General features: G+C 46.5%; 1 protein-coding gene across 3 annotated transcripts in view; it reads left to right on the top strand.

Annotated features, from left to right (window-relative positions):
• The window catches only part of INPP5A (inositol polyphosphate-5-phosphatase A), a 183,299-nt gene that overhangs the window by 94,546 nt on the left and 67,159 nt on the right, over window positions 1–21,594 (top strand). For all 3 annotated transcript variants that reach the window (XM_058810189.1, XM_058810188.1, XM_058810190.1), the window contains exons 5-8: window positions 280–343; window positions 2,938–3,041; window positions 12,224–12,276; window positions 15,990–16,109. In XM_058810189.1, coding sequence (XP_058666172.1) covers window positions 280–343; window positions 2,938–3,041; window positions 12,224–12,276; window positions 15,990–16,109 — 341 coding nt within the window. The remainder of the gene's footprint in view (window positions 1–279; window positions 344–2,937; window positions 3,042–12,223; window positions 12,277–15,989; window positions 16,110–21,594) is intronic.

A 21,594-nucleotide genomic window follows, 5' to 3' on the forward strand; every position in this document is an offset into this window, starting at 1 on the left:
CCTGTCACATCCATCTGTCTGGTGCTTCAGTGCACACCTGGCAGTGCCCTTACCACAGTCAGTGGTCATCTTTATACTGACTAAAGAAATCTCAGAGAAGCAACAAAAGAAATTAAATTTTTTATAGATCTTAGAAAGTGTAAACATTGGTTTATTTATTAGTATTTAATTTCTTGACTTTGGGTTTTTTTGTGGTTGTAAAACCTGATGCTCTTTTGAGTTTTGTTAGCCAAAGTACATATTATTATAATTCCATGTTTATTGGGGTTTTTTTTACAGGCTCTGGGAAGTTTTTACTTTCTTCATGAATCTTTGAAAAACATCTACCAGTTTGATTTTAAAGGTAAGCAAAGGCATTAAATGTTTTTAATGGTTAGTTGGCTTTATACATCAAGGCAGCTTTTCCATGCTTTTTCTGATGGTGGTACCTAGCAATGTTTTCGTGTCATGCGGGCTCCTGTAAAATGCAGGCAGGTCCCTTGGTGACAGGTGTTGCTTTTCTTACCTTTTACAGACCTTTTAGAAGGAGTCAATGGACCAGCCACAGGCTGCAAGCCAGAGCATTAGTCATTCCCATGCACCTTTAGGTCCATAGTGATCCCTGAGGATTTCAGAACTCTGAATGGCCACAAGGTTCTTCCATGTAGATCAGATACAGGACCAAGACCTTAACTGTCCAACAGCGATGGCCATTTTGCAAAGCAGCTGAGGTAGATTTAGGGCTTAAATTACTTGGGAGCAGAGCAGGTGAATAGGAGGGTGGCACTGTTTAACCCACAGTGATCCTTCAGGTTGGAGGTCTTGTTGTGCCTCACAAGTTTCAAAGTATAGCTGGGCTATATATGTTATATATTAGAAATAACATAGAAAATTATTGAATGCTTCCTGAGGTGAATATAGAAAAGATTATATAGAATTTATGTTATTTCAGTTGAGAATTGTATCTATTTAATACAAAAATATCCTGAGCTTCATTTAGCTTACTGAGCTGACTCACATTAATACTGTGTCTAGCATCCCATTAATGTGAGACACTGTTGAAATGGGAGTGACTATGGACTGAGCTAATTGGCATCATTATGCATGGCAAAACCGTAGCAGAGCCAACTTGCCAATGTGAACCATGCTCATAGAGATGGGTTTGGCCCAAACATCATTTAGAAGGAAAAGACTCTGAATAAAAATCAAGGAAATGGGTGAATGAGTGTTGTAAGTCACACTCTGTTCTTGTCATAGCAGAATCCGTCTCCCAGCATAGGGTTTGTAAAATATCACCCCAAAGGCTCCCATCTTTCAGGGGAAATGTAAAACTTGCCTCTTCTCTCATGACTATTGACATTTTCACAGTGTATTAAGCTCTTAAATCAGAAGAAAAATCCAGATGGATACAAAAATTCTCTGCACAAAAATCATTATGAAATTCTGGTTCTACTCAAAAGCGTGCAAAAAATAGATGCTTATACACAATTCAGTATTCCTGGAACATCACTGTTGCTTTTCAAAATTCACTGCACAGTTGGATGTGACTGAATACAGACTGGAAAAAAAAAGATTGTTGCTGTTTTTCAGATCTCAGGAAGACATATCTCCATTCTGAAAAAGGAATAGTTTTCTCTTGCAACCTCACGTATTATATGCTATAGTGTAGGTCTGTTGAGCTGTTTTCACAGTGATCAGAAGCCCAAAAATTTGCTTACAATTCAAACTAGTGCCAAGCTGACCGTTCTGAAGGGATGTCCTCTAAGAGAGGGGGTTTAGGCACGTTCCAGTTGACCCCCTGTATTTACAGAACGAACCTTGCTCTCAGGTGTGCAGTCAGCAGTGGAGTGGAGCTGCTGTTGGTGCAGCCAGGCTGTGCTGTGCATGTGCCCTGCATGCTCTGCTCTGCAGTCCTGTCACAATGAGCCTCTGGTGCCTCCCTGTGCCAGCTGCTGCCTGCCAGTGCAGTTCTCCCAGCAGATGCCTTCAGTCCTTGCACTTCTGCCAGCTCTTTTCTGTAACCCAGCAGGCTTCAGGATCTCTTTGCTTACTCTGTTAAACTTGCTGAAAGAGTCACATCCATCCACAGTCTACTTAGAATGATGCCAGATCAGTTTATCAGGATATTTGTTCAGTTGTCCCGTGGGAGCCAGGCCTCAGAGGGGTTGGCACATAAGGAATAATACTTTTTTTTCCCCAAAGACATTGGGCTGCATTACAGTAAATGCTTCCTCAGATATGCAGTAGGACTGAACAGTTTAGGAAACTTGATAATATTGGGAGTTTTCCTCTTACACATTCCCGGCTGAAAGTGACTCCAGTGTTGTAGGTCCAGGATAATGGCAGGTGAACATTAGCTGCCCGAGCTCCTGTGGCAGAGGAGTTAAATTAAGTCAGGTTCTCACCTTAGATGTGCATTGTTCTCATCAGGTGAGAAACCAAGTATAAAGTGGATCAAGAAGAAGAACCTCTCATTCATGAGCTGAGTAGATCCATAGGAGTCTGTGTTGTTTCTGTCTATGATGAAATTAGAGATTTTGGAAAGTGATGTGCACCACCACTGAGTCTCTTGTGCTAGTCCAACACCCATTCCAGCTGTAAAAATCCATGCTCATGTGCTGATGGCCACAAAGGGTTGATCAGATGAAGCCTGGGGGCTGCAGGGTCTCAGAGCAGCTGAGATGGGATTTGAGTGCAAGGGTGTGCAGAGATCAGGCTCACGATTAGAGTTCCAACACTTCATGGGGCTCTGGGTAGTAGAAATGACAACATCACAACTGTGCAACTTCAGCTGTGTCTGATATAAACAGGGGTGTTTGTTTTCCCCCAGAACAGTTCAGTGCTTGCACACTTTTTGTAAGATCCTGTTGATTTGCCAGCTGTTTTTCCAATAAGTATGAGAAGATGCTCGTAATGTTGAAGTTATGTGTGTTAATTTTGGTTTCTCTCTCTTCTTAGCTAAGAAGTATAAAAAGGTTACTGGGAAAGAAATCTACTCTGACACTTTAGAAAGCACACCCATGCTGGAAAAAGAGAAGTTTCCACAGGATTATTTCCCTGAGGTATGTACAGAACTGTGAAGCATTCCCAAATACCAGGTTTGATTCTGATTTCCTCTGACTACTCTTGAGCAGCTCCTCTCAGTGATAAGGGTGGAATGGACTCTTGGAATTTTGTCTGTTTCTTGACACCAGTAATACATGTTTTAAGTCATGGCATGATGTACCAAAATCCAGTGAGAGGTCCTTGTGAAGGATGAGGACAGTGATGCAGAGACTGGTTTGTGCAGTAAGCCCAGGCAGTGTGGCACTGTGGCAGCGTGGCAGCGTGGCACTGTGGCAGCGTGGCACTGTGGCATTGTGGCACTGTGGCAGCGTGGCACTGTGGCACTGTGGCACTGTGGCAACGTGGCACTGTGGCAGCGTGGCACTGTGGCACTGTGGCACTGTGGCAGCGTGGCACTGTGGCACTGTGGCAGCGTGGCAGCGTGGCACTGTGGCAGCGTGGCACTGTGGCATTGTGGCACTGTGGCAGCGTGGCATTGTGGCACTGTGGCACTGTGGCACTGTGGCAGCGTGGCATTGTGGCACTGTGGCATTGTGGCACTGTGGCAGCGTGGCATTGTGGCACTGTGGCACTGTGGCACTGTGGCACTGTGGCAGCGTGGCACTGTGGCACTGTGGCAGTGTGGCATTGTGGCACTGTGGCACTGTGGCAGCGTGGCACTGTGGCACTGTGGCATTGTGGCACTGTGGCAGCGTGGCAGTGTGGCACTGTGGCACTGTGGCAGCGTGGCACTGTGGCAGTGTGGCACTGTGGCACTGTGGCAGCGTGGCAGTGTGGCACTGTGGCAGCGTGGCACTGTGGCACTGTGGCACTGTGGCAGCGTGGCAGCGTGGCACTGTGGCATTGTGGCAGCGTGGCAGCGTGGCACTGTGGCACTGTGGCACTGTGGCAGCGTGGCACTGTGGCACTGTGGCACTGTGGCAGCGTGGCACTGTGGCACTGTGGCAGCGTGGCACTGTGGCATTGTGGCAGCGTGGCACTGTGGCACTGTGGCAGCGTGGCAGCGTGGCAGCGTGGCACTGTGGCACTGTGGCAGCGTGGCACTGTGGCAGCGTGGCACTGTGGCATTGTGGCACTGTGGCAACGTGGCACTGTGGCATTGTGGCACTGTGGCAGCGTGGCACTGTGGCAGCGTGGCACTGTGGCAGCGTGGCAGCGTGGCAGCGTGGCACTGTGGCAGCGTGGCAGCGTGGCAGCGTGGCACTGTGGCACTGTGGCAGCGTGGCACTGTGGCAGCGTGGCACTGTGGCACTGTGGCAGCGTGGCACTGTGGCACTGTGGCAGCGTGGCACTGTGGCACTGTGGCAGCGTGGCAGCGTGGCAGCGTGGCACTGTGGCACTGTGGCAGCGTGGCACTGTGGCACTGTGGCACTGTGGCAGCGTGGCACTGTGGCACTGTGGCAGCGTGGCACTGTGGCACTGTGGCATTGTGGCAGCGTGGCACTGTGGCACTGTGGCAACGTGGCACTGTGGCAGCGTGGCACTGTGGCAGCGTGGCACTGTGGCACTGTGGCACTGTGGCATTGTGGCAGCGTGGCACTGTGGCACTGTGGCAGCGTGGCAGCGTGGCAGCGTGGCACTGTGGCACTGTGGCACTGTGGCACTGTGGCAGCGTGGCACTGTGGCACTGTGGCAGCGTGGCACTGTGGCAGCGTGGCACTGTGGCACTGTGGCATTGTGGCACTGTGGCAACGTGGCACTGTGGCAGCGTGGCACTGTGGCACTGTGGCACTGTGGCAGCGTGGCACTGTGGCACTGTGGCACTGTGGCAGCGTGGCACTGTGGCAGCGTGGCACTGTGGCACTGTGGCAGTGTGGCAGCGTGGCACTGTGGCACTGTGGCACTGTGGCAACGTGGCACTGTGGCAGCGTGGCACTGTGGCACTGTGGCAGCGTGGCACTGTGGCACTGTGGCACTGTGGCAGCGTGGCACTGTGTCAGCGTGGCACTGTGGCACTGTGGCAGCGTGGCATTGTGGCACTGTGGCACTGTGGCACTGTGGCAGGGCTGTCTCGGGAGCTCTGTGCTGCTGGGTTCTGCCAGCCCGGCCAGCACAGGGACACCTGTGCCTGCTGCCAGGGACACCCGGCCCGGGCACACACTGGCACTGTGCCCCACGGCTGCCCTCACACCCCTCTGCACTTGTTTCAGCAGAACTGCTGCACCTCTGGGATTGCTGGTCTTGCCAAAACCAGAAACACAAGCAGAACTGAGGGGTTTCTGCACTGCACCTGAAGGTGCAGACTCTCACTTCTTTGATATTTCCTTTAATGTTCTCAATTTTAATTTCTTAAGAGTATCTAGAACATGGGTGTTTAATGGTTAATGTTCTCCTCAAACCAAGTGAATAAATTTGTTGAACTGCTGTAACATTTGTGGATCAAACAAGCATGTTACTACTTCAATAAAAGGAAGAACTAAATAAACTCCTAAAATTAATTTAGAATTTGTAAATGTACACACTTAGAGATATTTACACAGTGCTGTGTTTGGCAGAGCATTGCATAAATAGTTATGGGATTGATAGGATGAAGGCTGTTCTTTTTCTTGACTTGGATACTAAATTATTTATTTTTATACCTCAGTACTGGAAGGAAAAGTGCCTTTGACATAATTTTGCAAAGCATTCACTTCCTGTGAATAAGCATGTCAAGTAGTTTGAAGCTAAGTGTTGGATCCCTCTGAGGGAGCTGGAGCCATTCCTCAGGATTTGTGTTCCCCTGGGTGGCAGTGAGCTGTGGCAGTGCTGTGCCAGGGCTGAGTGCTGCCAGCTGCCTCACAGCCCCAGGACAGGCTGTGCCGTGCCCACTGACACCGGGAGAACTATTTCCTCCTTTATTTACTTCACTGCTATTGCTTCATTGTGATGCTGGCAAAGCTGTAACTTGTGCAGCGCTGTTTATTGCCCCTCTTGCATCAACAATTCCTCATGGTCTCTTGGGGCTCTCCCACACGGCTTTGTGGGGCAGGAGTGGTGCTCAGGGATCAGGTGTTCCCACTTCATGAGCAGCTGCAGCTCCTGCTCAGTACACCCTCCTGTGCTGCTTTTGGGACGGGACCGGGGACCGTGGGCACGGGAACCCGAGGGGCAGCTGGAGGCTGTGACACCCCACACTGCTCCCGCTGCTCCCAGTGCCTTAAATAACACCCTCACACTGCTCACACTGCCTTGAATAACACCCTCACACTGCTCACACTGCTCACACTGCCCTGAATAACACCCTCACACTGCTCCCAGTGCCCTGAATAACACCCTCACACTGCTCACACTGCTCACACTGCCCTGAATAACACCCTCACACTGCTCACACTGCTCACACTGCCCTGAATAACACCCTCACACTGCTCCCAGTGCCCTGAATAACACCCTCACACTGCTCACACTGCTCCCAGTGCCCTGAATAACACCCTCACACTGTTCACACTGCTCCCAGTGCCCTGAATAACACCCTCACACTGCTCACACTGCTCACACTGCCCTGAATAACACCCTCACACTGCTCCCAGTGCCCTGAATAACACCCTCACACTGCTCACACTGCTCACACTGCCCTGAATAACACCCTCACACTGTTCACACTGCTCCCAGTGCCCTGAATAACACCCTCACACTGCTCACACTGCCTTGAATAACACCCTCACACTGCTCACACTGCTCACACTGCCCTGAATAACACCCTCACACTGTTCACACTGCTCCCAGTGCCCTGAATAACACCCTCACACTGCTCACACTGCTCCCAGTGCCCTGAATAACACCCTCACACTGCTCACACTGCTCCCAGTGCCCTGAATAACACCCTCACACTGCTCACACTGCCTTGAATAACACCCTCACACTGCTCACACTGCTCACACTGCCCTGAATAACACCCTCACACTGCTCACACTGCTCCCAGTGCCTTAAATAACACCCTCACACTGCTCACACTGCCTTAAATAACACCCTCACACTGCCTTAAATAACACCCTCACACTGCCTTAAATAACACCCTCACACTGCTCACACTGCCTTAAATAACACCCTCACACTGCCTTAAATAACACCCTCACACTGCCTTAAATAACACCCTCACACTGCTCACACTGCCTTAAATAACACCCTCACACTGCCTTAAATAACACCCTCACACTGCTCACACTGCTCACACTGCCTTAAATAACACCCTCACACTGCTCACACTGCCTTAAATAACACCCTCACACTGCTCCCACTGCTCCCAGTGCCTTGAACAACTGTTCTGAGCAGAACCCTCTGTGTTTTGGTTGTCAGGGATAGTGTTTGTTTACCTGGAGGAGGAACAGACAGGAAAAGAGAAAATGTGCAAAGATACGCAATTAAGTAATGAACGAATCTGTGAGGCGCGCTGAAGGTTGGGTTCCGTTCCTGCCCCCAGCAGAATCCCTGGGAACGCTGCTGCAGCCAGAGCCGTGGGGCAGCTGGGGCCACGCAGAGCTCGGCACAGAAGGAGGGCAAAGGGACACGGGCTCTGCAGCTCTGCAGCGGCGTGAGGAACAGCAGCATCCTGCTGCAGCTCTGCACCCTGGCCTGTGACAGCCCAGGATATCTCCATGTCACTTGAAAAGTTAGAAAGTAATTGCAATGATTCTTAGACCATGCTGTTTTCCTTTGGAACTGGAGACAAGTGTCTCGAACACACAGATGCAGCAAGAGCAAAAATCAACAGGGAGATGGTTTTGGTTCTCAGATGCGTGTTTCTATGTGTAAAGCTAAAATTAATTTGCTATCACGTTTTCTCGCTGGACAAATGTTAGTAATAGCAATTAAAAGGCCACAAAATAATGTGTATTTTGGAAATTTGGGTTTACCCAGCAGAAAGCACGAGCAGCATATTTACCCAAACATCGCATTGACATGCTCTTGTGTGTTTTAGCCAGACGTTTCATATCACATCTGCAATTTTTTGTGTGAGAAATGGTTTAAGACTGATTTCTTTTATTGCAGCTGTTTAAGGATGATCTAAAAGTAATTACAGTGATTGAGGCATAATGCAATTCAAAATAATTACAGCCCACTGCATATAAAACTAACAAAACTTTCTGCTTTGATTTATGGGTCCTCTTGGCAAGACATAAACCTCAAATGATGCCTCTGGGAACAACACTCTAGATAATGTTAGACCATTTTAAAAAAAAGCAGATTTGTGTAGTCTATCAGGCCTGAGTAATTTTTTTTTCTCATAGTGAGAAATTGGTTGTTATCATAGATCACAGATACTGCTCAAAGCTCTTATGAAAGATGAATTAATTTCACTAATGCTTTAATGCAAACCTTTCATGGAGGAGGCTGTATGGTGATAACCTTACTGCGGTCTCTCCTTTCTCAATTATGATTTATGTTGTCTTTTAGTAGATGAAACTGCCTGTATTCACAATCCATCTGCTGGCTAAAGGAATCCTATTAACAGAGGATCTGAGAAGAGACTTAATAATATAAGGTGAAAGATGTGCTATCCCCTTTCTGGGACATGAAGTAGGATTTTTTTTCCTATTTTAAAATGTAGATCACTCTCTGAGAGCATAAGATGACCTATGTCATCTACACCTGGTGTTATGTGGGCTTACAGATGGTACAGCAGCTAGTGACTATTTGTTAAAGTAAAAATAAAGATTGTTGCTTTGAAATCTGCAATAAAAGGCAAATTTCCCTTTCCTCCTTCCCAAGCTATAACTCTTTTTTAATTCTGTTTCCAAAACTTTCTGCATTCCAAATACTTCATTTAGAAATACTAAAGCACATGCATGATCCAAAAGTACACGAGGCATGTTGTTGAGCTGCAGTGTGTTCCCGAGGCTGAGGATGACTCTCCATATCAGAGCTGTGGAGCTCCAGCTCCTGGGCTGCGCTGAGAGGCCTGAAGCCTGCTAACTTCTGCGTTCCTAATGTTAAATAGACAGGTTATTGAAAAGTGAATTATTTCCTGAAGTTAAAGGAATTAGGTATGTTCAAGTTATGAGTAGCTAGAGGTAGTTTGCACAGTGAAACAAGTGCCATTTTACAGTACAGAGTGAAACAAGTGCTATTTTACAGTACAGAGCGCAGTGTTCCTGCTCTGTTCAGCCTCCCTGTGTGACCTTTTCCACTGTGAGCTTAACTCCTCCCTGGTCTCCTGGCCTCTCCTGGGCCAGGTAAAAGCCCCAAGCCCTCGTGGCTCTGTGCACCAGTTGTTGCTTTTTGGCAGTGACTCAGTCTGGAGTGTTACGGAGCTGCTGACTTCTGAGGGAAGAAGGGCAGTATTTTGAGGTAGGAACTGCATTCTAGGTGGTTTTCATGGCAAGTTGCCGTAGTACAGCTCTGTTTCGTGTCCAGTGAAAGCCTGAGTGTGCCATGAGCAGGGGGACCTGGGCTCCTGTGTAAGGCTCTGAGGAGGAGGAGTTCTCAGCAGGGCAGGGAAGCCTTGTCAGTGCTGGGTATTGCTCAGTGCCTTGGGTGCTCTTGCTGCCAGTATTTGGCCGATTCCTGTTTCAGGTTTCCCTCTGAGCTGTGGTGTTCCTTTAAGGAGCTGCAATTACACTGCAGTCATCACCACTTTAATATGTCTTTCCTTCATGCCCTGCTTTGTATGGTTGAATAAACCCTTTCTGGGTCACTATTTAATTTGATATGGTCCCCCTCAGTAAAATGATGGAGAAAAGATGAATTAAGGCTCTGTGCTGGTCATTATCAATCATGGTTTGTGTGCATTACTTATTGCTCCCAGTGCTTTTTGACATTAGCCCTCTCTAACCTCTCTCTTCATGTTAATGCTGCCTGGAGGTCCTTTCCCCTGATGTAGCAGGGGTTATTTATGTAGGTGGTGGTGCTGGGGGGTTTTAAAAGGTCAGCACAATCTCTTCAGGGACTCTATTCACAAAGGAAAAGCTGGCAGAATGTAACTACCAGTTTTCAAATTGTGATTTTAGAAACTGTGTTTTTTTGGTGAGGATTTCTGCCGGTGAGGTGTCAGAGCTGCAGCCTGGGGCTGGCCCAGAGCTGTGGCAGGACACGGCAGAGAGGGAGGGACAGGCTCAGAGCACAGCTGCCCTGGGGCTCTGCAGGAGCAGCACGAGGGGCAGCAGATGCACCGAGGGAAAATCTGATTAATCTGGCTAAAGCTTTCACCATGAGGTTAAACAGCAGGAGATGGGCCCAGACGGGTTCTGGAATGGCCGTTCTTGGGGGTGCTCAAAACCCAGCTGAGTATGGCTCTAAGCAAGATGATCTGGTTGGGCCTGTTCTGGTGTTGCATCTTTTGAAGTACTTTTGCTATTTTGCCACAGAGGAAAATAGCAAATGAGAAATGGCAGCCTGATTGAAAACATTATCTTGGACCACATCATAGGCTTGGACTACTTGATTTTAAGTTCTGTGTAGTTGTTTTTAAGAAGGAAATGACAAAGTTCCCTTTTTTAATCAAGATTAAATTTGAGCCAATTTTGAATGCTTTTAGCATTCAATTTTTTTCATTGATTTCCTTCTCAATAAGTGTTGACATCTCTAGTTGTAACTGTGCCCCCATGAGCATCACAGAAGAGACCTAACTGTGTAGGGGGATACAATATAAGAAAATAAAGGTAGTATAGAAAGTCATCTTACCCTTAAGGCGTTGCAGCTGAGCCAATTATTAGAGACTGGGAGCAGGCCTGACTTTATCAGGCTGCACCTGTAGCCAGTGAGAGGAGTGTTATAAAAGAGCGGGGTGGGTGGCTGAGGGCAGCTGGATCAGGTGGGTGCTGTGAGGACAAGGAGGAGGCAGTGCTAGAGGAGCTGCCTGTGAGGCACATCAAGGTGGTATGAAACTCTAGCAACATGGAGCCTTTGCACTATAATAACAACATTACTGGGCTGTGGGATTTGTGCTCCAGCCATGGATCCTGTTGGGAAGGGGTAGAGTGTTTGCTTTCCAGCCAGCCATCCCCTCAGTGCTTGCTGGACCTGCAGAAGAGGCTGATTTTTCACTGTTAAAAAAAAAATTTGCAATAAATAGATTATTATTTGAAATATAGTTATTATGGTGTTGTTTGTGGTTGGTCTGGGCTGCAGTCACTGTGCTAGTGCCTGAGGAGAAGGGCAGGGAGATGGGTCCCTTTTCCCTGAGGGATGGTCAGAAGGTGCAGACTGGGTTGGACAGGGTTGGAGCAGCATTGTCTACTGGAAGGTGTCCCTGACCACAGCACGGAAGCTGGAACAGGGTGTGGGTCCCTTGCAACCCAAACAGTCTGTGATTCTGTAATTCATTTGAAGTCAGCCTGGTTTGGTTTGTGGAGGCCCTTCCCTATCTCAGTAGAGTTTAGGATTGAGACCTGTCTGTTTTTAGAGAGAATAAATACACCTGGCCAGTGCCTCAGGAGAGGTCTGGGGGAGTGGTACCTCTGACTGGGGATGCTCTGCTGGGACTGGCAATTTATTCACAATAAGTGCTCCCATTCTTTAGCTGCAAAATCATTGGCATCGTTATCTAGGCCTGTGTGGTGCAATATTCATTCCCAGAGCAGATTAGCCCAGACACACATGCGTTGTTAACAAGGAATAAATAGGATGCAGAATCATGTATTTTTATGGGAGGTTGTGGATTGTGGCAGTGGCTTGGAAGTGGCACTGAACAACCTCTTCTTGTGTGTGAGTGACATGCACGGGCCCGAGCTGAATTGTGGCTTTCTCACCACTGGTGTGGCTGTGACGAATGGAATCTTTTAACGCCATTTAAATTCTTACATTTTATAGAAATATTGGGTGGCTTGGCTCAGCGAGAGAAATAGCTTTCTAACAGATCTCATTCATTTTAATTTGATGTAAATCTCTGATGACATTTTACAGTTCAGGTAAAATTACAAAGAAAACATTTGTGCATAGGCAATAAGAATTTGCTGGTTTAAGCTAAGCATAAATATAGCTGGAAAGCTTTCCTATTTGGTTATCTTTCATTTGTAAACAACTGCCAGGGCTTTTATTAATTTTACATATAATTTTGTAACTGCTGCAGGATCAAAAATATAATTAATTCCAGGATTTATAAAAGACAAAATATCTGTTTTAAAGGTACCTCAGTTTGTGTTCAGTGCTTCTTGGTTATAATGTATGGATGAACTCTGCTTCATTTTGTTCTTTGTGTCAGTACATTTCACTTTCACAGTATTCTTTACCTAAGGTGATTGGTTCTTATTCATTTATTTTTCAGTGCAAGTGGTCCAGAAAAGGTTTCATTCGAACAAGGTGGTGTATTACTGATTGGTAAGTTGCATCTTGATGTTGTTTCTGATTACGTTTGTTAACAACAATTTCAAGCAGGTATTTTCATGTGTAGATTGGCCTGTTCATAGAGCAGGTAGGTTCCCCACCTGCTTTATTGTCTGTTGAGCACGGGGTGCTCAGTGAATTGTGATGGTGCATGAGCAGTTGTGGTGTTGGTGTGACCCCGTGCAGTCAGAGGGGCTCTGGGGCAGGGACAGGCACAGTGTGGAGCTGACACTGTCCCTGGGACAGCTCAGGGCACAGGGACAGGCACAGCGTGGAGCTGACACTGTCCCTGCTGCACTGTGGGGTCGGTGTGACCCTGTGCAGTCAGAGGGGCTCAGGGTCAGGATCAGGCACAGTGTGGAGCTGACACTGTCCCTGCTGCTGTCCCTGCTGCACTGTGGGGTTGGTGTGACCCCGTGCAGTCAGAGGGGCACAGGGATCACTGAGTCAGGCACAGCATGGAGCTGACACTGTCCCCCTGCTGCTGCACCACGCCTGGTGCTGCTGGGGCTTGGCAGCATCTCACCTGGGTCAGGCACCACAGCCCTCACCTCTGGGGCTTCTGCAAAAAGAACATGTTCTGTGGAAATCTGAAGAAGTCTTCTTCAGATTTCTCTAAGCCTGCCTGGAAATCTGGCCTTGCTTTTTTATCATGTACTCACAGCTTTGGTCTTTGCTGCTTACTTATATTGTAGTCATGTATGTGTACACGAGCATTCAACACTTTTCCCCTCCTCATGTGGTTGTTTCACATCTTACAATCGAAAGCTTGATTTTGAAATCTCATGAATGTTCACATAGGTTGACTTCTGAGTACTGAACAGTGTTCTGGCTTTGTTGGCATAAGCACGTTTATTTAATTAGACAGCTTGTGAAAACAGAAAAGGCACCAGGTTTATTCCTTTTATGGGCTTCTGACCCAGAAATTGGGCAGGCAGTTGTGTGATACTGTAGCTTCATGTTAATTTTTCCAGATCCGTATGTGTGGGGTGCGATTCCAGCGCTAGATAATTGCAGAAGTGGGTGCTAACATCAGATGTTAATCTGGACTTTGCTCTTGCATCATGACTTCCCTAGGTTCTGTCTCTTCTGTTCTCTGGGATTTCCTCTCTGCTGAAAAAACAACATGAATTTATTTTTAGACCTTTCCAAGAAAAAAAAAGGTTCTTCAGAGACAGATTTAAATGTAATGTTTTCCTGTGGGGGTATTAAAAAAACACAGTCTGTGGCTGCAGGGGATGTTTGGGTGTGTTGGGCAGCGAGGATGAGGAACCTCACAGCTTCTCCTGGTCTGTAATGAGCTGAGCCATGGTGCTGGTTCTGTCTGGTGTAATTTGCAGTTTTGATCCACATGATCTAGCAAGGTCTCAGATGTTTCTAATGGGAAACTGAAGGGGTGAGTTACTATGTACAATTTCTGCAGAATGAAAGTGAAATACTATGGGAAATGCAGGTTATTACAAAATACACCTAAGGAGGTCTCAGTGCCTAATGTGACTTTTCAGGGTGTGATGAGTGCTTGCACCCAGTCTCTGTGCATATGAACAAAGTTCTGCCCATAGTCATGAAAACCATTTCCATAAATCGTGACTTTTGATCAATGCATTTCTGCAGTCTAATAGGTCAATAAAAATAGAGCCCAGTTAGTACTTCTGTGTGAGACCTTGAGGGGAACTATTCATTTTCCCTACTTAGGAACACATTGTTACAGAATGTATCTCATGCCAAAAACCAGAAAAGTGACCTTAACAGACTTCAGAGAACTGTCCTTTTTCTTCCTTTCTGATCAGTGGTCTGCCCCAGTTGAGTTTCTCTGCGAATCCAGATTTTTCAAATCCATTATTCTTCATTACCTTACCTTTTAGTGTAGACAAAGAATTAAAGAATCCTGGGGCACTCATGAATTTTGACATTATGCAAAAATGAAAGAGAACTATATAATTCATGCACTTTCATTTTGTGGGGGTTTTTTAGTGTCTTGACTATAAGGTGAAGGTGTTTGTTTCTACTCAAATAGTTCTCAGTGTTTTAGCAGGTGCAAGATAGTGCACTGGATGCATTACAGTCTTAAATATAGTTTACATATGTAGTTCATATTTGCTAGTGAAAATGGAGCAGAGAATGTGCTTACAGCATTTAGGCAAGGCACCAAGCTTGGGGATGTTTGCAAGGGTATCAGTGGTCAGAATCAGCAACCAGAATAATTTTGATATTCTCAAGGAAGTAGTATTGGAAGATGACAGTCAGGGAAATGCAGAGCGTTGCACTTTGAGAGGAGAAGTTAAAAGCACCAATACTATTTTTGGGAATAACTGACTCATTACCCCTGCTGTAGAAAAGGATCAAGGGAGAAGGAATCGAATACGGATCATTATTATCTTAGTGAGATGTGTTAATAGGTAGGTGCTGTGAAGGACACGAAGGGAGAAGGTACAGTAATTATGTGAGTGCTGCCCAGGCTGTGATAGAGTGTTGTGTTTGGCTTTCAGTGCTGTGCTCTAGGTATGCTGGAAAGAGGACAGCAGAGTCAGGAAGGGTGGGTTTGGCTAGGGGTGAGAAACTTGGGCTGACCACAGCAAGGGAAACTGGTTGCTGTCAGCCCTGCAGAAGGGGCAGAAATCAGTTTAATTTGCAGGAAAATAGCTAATATGTTGAAAATCTGAGTTTACGGACAAGAAAGTTGCAGGTGGAAGGTCCATCATCAGTAAATTTTAAGAGCAAGCATGTTTTAGACACTTGAGGGTGGGTTATAGACAGCTTTACACATCGGGTGAGCTGGTGACTCGGGGCCCTCCCTGTCCTACAGGGATTCTTTCTGTTTGTCCTTCAGACAGGCAGGACTGGATATCTCAAGCTGTCATGTTTTGTAGTTCTGTGATCATTGTCTCTTTATAAGGAGGCCAGTGGGACTGCTCTCCATCAGCGTGGGCTCACTGACAGGATGTGCTGCTCCCTGGAGCCAGATTGTCCCCAGGATCTCTTTGTGCTGTGGGCTGTGTGTCTGGCCGTGCTCTCGCTGTGCTCTCTGCCGCTGTTGCTGTGTCCGGGCCCGTTCCCAGCTCCCTGAGCGGAGCCTGGGTTTCTGCTCGGTGTCTGTCCGTGTGCTGCTGGCAGCTTGGGGCCTTTGTGGCCTCAGCAAATCTGTGCGGCCTCACGGGCGTGCACTGAGAGAAGCAGCAGGTGCCTTCCCAGCTGCATGTGCTGGCTGCTGCTGTCTCATTCTCTGCACAGGCACAGATAAGGAGTCACAGTGATATGATCTAGTCCTTAATGACAGTAACGTTCTCAGCTCAGGAGCTTTTCATGTTGTTTACTGCACACCCACAGTTGTACTTGACACTTAGCTGCAGCTTTGAAACTGAAAGTTTTTTGTTTACACATTTAATTTTGTTTTAAAAATATTTTAGTGAAAGAGTACTGCCTGATTTCTGGAATTGTAACTGGCAAATAGCTTTTCATTTTCATGTTATACATCCTTTATGCAAAAGATTTGATGGAGTCTTATCTGTGGATGAGCTGTAAGCTTGATGGCAGTCTGACAATTTTCTGATTGTGATAGCTTAATCTGCACGGTTCTTGTGAGTAAATATTAAGGTAACATAAGAGTGAATACAGTAAGTGCTGTGTTGAATGCTTTGCTGATGCAACAAATGTTTTTTTTTTCTTTTCTCCTGAATCATTTTATTTTTTTCCTTTTTTTGTCATAGTGCCTTTGACTTGGTAAACATTCATCTTTTCCATGATGCTTCCAATTTAATTGCTTGGGAAACAAGCCCATCGGTTTACTCAGGAATACGGCATAAGGCTCTTGGCTATGTACTTGATAGGTATGTATTAGCCTTTCCTGGCCTCTTTCAATCTCTGTGTTCATGGGCAGCGAATGAAGGATGTTTCAAATGGCACACTCAGAAATGTGGAGGGTTTTATTCTGTCACCTGAAAGTGGTTACTGCTTGCCAGAGTTTGCTAGACAGTGCAGGTTACAGATCACTTTATGACACTTATTCTTTAAAGCCAAATAACTGATCTCAGAAACCACTCTGAAGTCACCAGAATTGCAGAGTAGGAACCACACTTATTTTCTAAATGTGTTAGGTAGACCAGCTTATTTTTAGACTATGTGAGCTCTTATAAAGTGCATTCAAGTGCATCTTCAGTTACAGAATAACAGAATAATTCCAGTTGGAAGTGACCTCTGGAAGTCCCTTACTCATCCCTCTGTTCAGAGCAGGGCTGATTTCAACAGCTTGTCCAGCTGAGCTTGGAGCAGCTCCAGCATGATGGTTTGTAGCTCTTCTGAGCCACACATTGCTGTGTTCTACTGCCCTCACTGTGAAGGTTTCTGTCCCTATTATCCAGCCAGAGTTTTCCTCAAAGTGGTTTGTGTCCATCACCTGGATCTTTTGGCATGCACTGCTGAGCAAAGTCTGGCTTTTTTCTCTCTGTAACTACCAAACAGGTAAAGCCAGTAACAGAGTCCTCATGTAGACAACTCTGCTGCAACCTGAGCAAGCCCAGGTCTTTCAGCCTCTCCTTGCGAGTCCCTCCACACAGAGCTGGTGTGCTTTAGTCTCCACAGCAGCTGGGTACAGCAGGCAGCTCATCTCTGCAGCAACACAGCACTTGTGTACAGTCGCTGCTGGTGTTAGGAGCCCTGTGGGTTCTGGTGGTACTGCAGAGCTGGTTCATCTAATGAGTGATACAATACAGAGGAGTCCCCAAAAATACCCAGAAATTTACAGCTACCCTAATTATAAAGCCAGGAAGAAGACAGCTTTCTCTTGAGTAAGAAAACAATGTTTCTGTGTGGGCATCAGTGTGTTGGCAGAGTAAGCAGGTATTTCTACTAAGAGGTGCCAGCCAGCTTCATGTTTGCCTGAGAAACAGAGCTTTAACGTGTCCCTTCAGAGCAGCATGGCACACACTGCAATCCGTGGCCTAATGGGGGGCTTAAAACAAACTGCTGAGCCTGGAAGGAGTACAGAACCAGAGCACTTTGTGTGCTGTTCCTGCCCCGAGCGCTGCTGCCCAGCAGCCCTGGCCATGAGCCTGTTTACCAGGGCCCCAGTGAGCATGGGAGCACTGCTGCTGTTCCCTGGCCAGTGTCACCTGCTCAGCGTCACCTCTGTCCTTCCCCAGGGCGAGGAATGGCTGTGCCAGGCAGGGTGCTGAGCCCCGTGCTGCTGCCCCAGGCAGGCTTTGGCTGAGGCCACACCACTGGCCAGGGCCAGCCTGTGCCTGGCCTCGTGGGCAGCCTCTGCTCCTCTGCTGCGTGCCTGGCACAGCCCTGGGGCATCCCTGCCCACAGGCACCTGTCTGCTCTGCTCCTCTGCTGCGTGCCTGGCACAGCCATGGGGCATCCCTGCCCACAGGCACCTGTCTGCTCTGCTCCTCTGCTGCGTGCCTGGCACAGCCCTGGGGCATCCCTGCCCACAGGCACCTGTCTGCTCTGCTCCTCTGCTGCCTGGCACAGCCATGGGGCATCCCTGCCCACAGGCACCTGTCTGCTCTGCTCCTCTGCTGCGTGCCTGGCACAGCCCTGGGGCATCCCTGCCCACAGGCACCTGTCTGCTCTGCTCCTCTGCTGCGTGCCTGGCACAGCCATGGGGCATCCCTGCCCACCGGCACCTGTCTGCCCTTCTGCCTCTCTCTGGCAGCAGCCTGGAAGTTACAGACACTCGTGAACAAAGCAGTTTATGTGCTGTAAAATATCTCGTTGCCATTTTTCCCTGTGTAGCTTTTCACTGAAAATGTTTGGAAATGTTGCAGTGGTGTGTAAATGCCTTTCCAGTAGTGTTCTTTCTCAGCTTTCCTTCCTCTCCGTGGGTTTTGTGTCCTGTAGGGCGGTAGGTGGGATAGTCGAGACTGCCTTTCCCCCAGCAGGGGGCTAAGCAGGGGTTTTTCCAAGCAGGAATTTACCATCACCTTTGGGATGACCCAGGGGTGAACAGGAAAAAGCCACTATTGCCTTTCTCTTGTATCACTTGCAAAACCTGCTCAAATCGCTTGAAAATGCTGGAGGCAATTGGAAGGTTTGCATAGACAGCATATATATAAAAGGTCCGTGATTTACAGAACGGGCTCAGGAAGATTAGGATCTCGGCGCAGTCTGGGTGCACATTCTTGAGTTCTGTTGCATAGAGCAGTGTGGTTTTTTCTTTTCATTTTTCTTGGCTCCATTGGTATCTTTTCCTTTTCTAATGCTTTGCATGAGGGAAACCTGTGCAAACCTTCTGCATTATTTATTGCACGCTTGTTTGCAGCGTACAGTGTGCTTCATTAGCTAATTTTGGCTTTGGACCTCCCACGATGCCCTGGCAAGGGGAAGGTAATGAGACTGTAGTATTAGTGTCAGCTGTGGGTCAGGGATGTCACGATGGTATATCATTAAAATGTGACACTGCCAAAAACTGCCCCGACTGCGCTGTCCTTAGAAAAGGAGCCCTTGGATGTCGGGTTGCGCGGTGGCACAGCGAGCTGGCCGAGGATGCATTGTTCATTCTGAGGGAGCAGCCAGCCGCAGATCCGGACCTCCGCAGTGCGGCCGGGGGCTGCGGGCACAAAGGGGGAGTTCTGCAGCCAGTGAATAATGGGAAGCCCCTTTCATCGGCGGGACTAACCTTTTGGCAGCCACCAGCGCACTCTATTCTGATCTGCTGATTGGGGAGGACAATACACTGAAGCTTACTTTGAATGAATGCTGCCACCAACAGTGTCCCCATTCAGGGGCTTTGGGAACCATCTTTGGCCATTGTCCCCCAGCGCTCCTCAGACAGCAGGAAAAGGGAAAGTGAGAGCAGCTATAGGGGGAAAAGTACTTCTTTTCTTGGCTTTAATCTCTCTTTAAAGTTTCATAGATCTACATTTCCAGCTGAGCTACTGGAACTATGCAGTGTCAGATAAATACAGAAAGAGAGAGGTTTCAAGCTGAGCTTTCAAATCGCCTTATCTGCATGAACTAATAATGCAGATTTAGTGCTGTTAAAAACAGAGACTGATAAGTCTTTTCCTTTAAAGCCTTTAAACTGCTAAAGAGCATTTAACAGCGATGCAGTTCAAACCCAATGAACAATGCTGAGAAGGAAAACAGTTTATTGAGCTAAACCTTCACTGAATGAAACAGAAACACCTTCTCACAGTTGATTTAGGTCACTGTGGGAGTCAGTGAAAGCTCAGTTGTGTTCGTGCTGCATCTTCATAAACATGAGTTATGTACAGCCTTTTATCTGGGCAACAGCTACCATAGGAGTTGGGGATGCAAACCAGAAGAGGATTTGCAAATAAAGCTTAAATGGATCAGTTTAACTGTTCAGATTGCCAGCGAAGTTGCTACCTCTAAAATTATTTTAGCCACAAAGTTTTAACGCATAAGAAAAAAGCTGTGCAACGTGACAGCATTGGTGAGCGGGGGAGGTTGGGGAAAACCACGGAATGATACCAAGTTATGCTAAAAGTTTTCTCCTGGGGAAATGTGTTAGTAATCCTAATAGCACGTTTGAGGAGTACAGGGGTTTGATCTTCTAGCTTTAATAAAGCTTCTGCTTTAATAAAGTTAATCCTGAAGTGATTTAACTTTAATAGCATTAAAATTAGTTAAATAGAAAGAACACTTTTAAAGGCAGCTCACTGGTATGTGCTGAGCCAGATTGTGTTTAATATTTGCCATTTTGCAAGAGAGAAGATGTGGTGTCAGATTGTTGCTTTAAAGACCAAGAGGATTGGAATCACGCTGTTGTTGAACAAATATTTGTTGTAACTTTACAAATACACATACAGTGTGTATGTAGAAAATTGAGGTGTGTAATGAGTCTCTGTCAGCACCAGTGTAAACCCAAGCTGAGCCCCCAGAAGTCAGTTATGTTATTCCAGGTAGGCACAGGTCTACAGTCAAAACTGAGTCTGCTTTAAAATGAGATAAGAACATCTGCTTTCTATTTTGTGGAGGAAACAAAGTTCTTCAAAGCACATTTTGGATAATTGCCATGTACAGTTAGCCCTATTTGCATGATACTTGGTTTTTTGTGTTTTCTGAAGTTGGAGGGTGTAATCTACACATGTGAGTAAGAGAGGAAAATAGTTTACATTTTGGTTTAATTTTTCATGCATCTGTTATAACTAATGCTTGTGCATATTTCATACTAATTAACCATATTGACATATTAGTTGTGTCCTGTAGCTACTTGATGGGGAAAAGTGTATGAATGCAATACCCAGGCTGGAGAATGAGGAAAAAGCTGCAGGATGGGGCCCTTCAAGAGTTTGGGAAGGACAGAACGTGAGGTGTTAGCCTGATCCCTGGCTCTTGGGATGTGCCAGCCATCTAAACTTCCTGAAATTATCTCAAGCATTGAGATCCATAAAATGAGTGTGGTTTTTTTTAAATGAAAGTGACAGTGCTCTTCTGTTTTCCTATTGAAATGTTCCCTGGCCTAGTTCAACAGAAACATTTTTACATTACAACTGTGAAATCTTAGCATAAAGCTTCCCTTTGTACCCTTCATTATTTTCTCACAAATATAGTCCATTGTCACATAGCTGAAGTTAATTTGATCAACATTGGGACATTTAACTTTTATGTCCGGTCAAAGGAGCTGTTTCATGCTGATTTTGAGTATTGAAAAGAAATGATTGCCAGAAAAATAATGTTACTATTAACAATTCAGAGCAATTAGTTTCCCAGGGAGAGGCGATGTGATGCACCGGCTCCACACAACTATTCTTTGTCATTTTATGGATGCTCATCAGTCAACTGTCACCTCTTCTCAAAGACCCCTCCAATCTAAATGTTTCTCTTTGGGCTTTTCCCAGAACTAGCAGCTGAATGAGCAAAAGAAAAGCCACTTAGTTTCTAGGCAAAGGAAAACTTTGCTCTAAAGATCTGGGTCATTTGGGAAGAGCCTCAAAGCAGCTTGCTTTAGGAGGGCTTGGGATTTTTTTGGTTTGGTTTGGTTTCGTTTTTACTTTATTTGGTTTTTTGCCGCAGTGATTTTAACATGAGCCTTCAAATGCATAGTGAAATTTCTGTGTATTCAGATAAAAAGCACTCTCAAGGCAAATAAACCTTCCAGCCAAACGTCTTCTAACAAAGGTTTAAACCCCTGGATCACATTCAAATCGACAGCTTTTCATTAAACACCCCAAGCTCAGCTCATTAATATTCAGTCATTCTCCCCCTTAGAGGAAGGTTAAGTGCTCTCAAAATTAGCGTGTTTGGATAATATGCTCTTTAAAGAGTAAATCCAGCAAAATTGTCTTGTTACTTTCAGCCTGTCAAATACAGCCAAAGTCACTTTTCCTTGCTCCTTGTTTTTCT

Source organism: Ammospiza caudacuta, chromosome 9, assembly GCF_027887145.1.
Source record: "Ammospiza caudacuta isolate bAmmCau1 chromosome 9, bAmmCau1.pri, whole genome shotgun sequence".
Classification (NCBI taxonomy): domain Eukaryota; kingdom Metazoa; phylum Chordata; class Aves; order Passeriformes; family Passerellidae; genus Ammospiza; species Ammospiza caudacuta.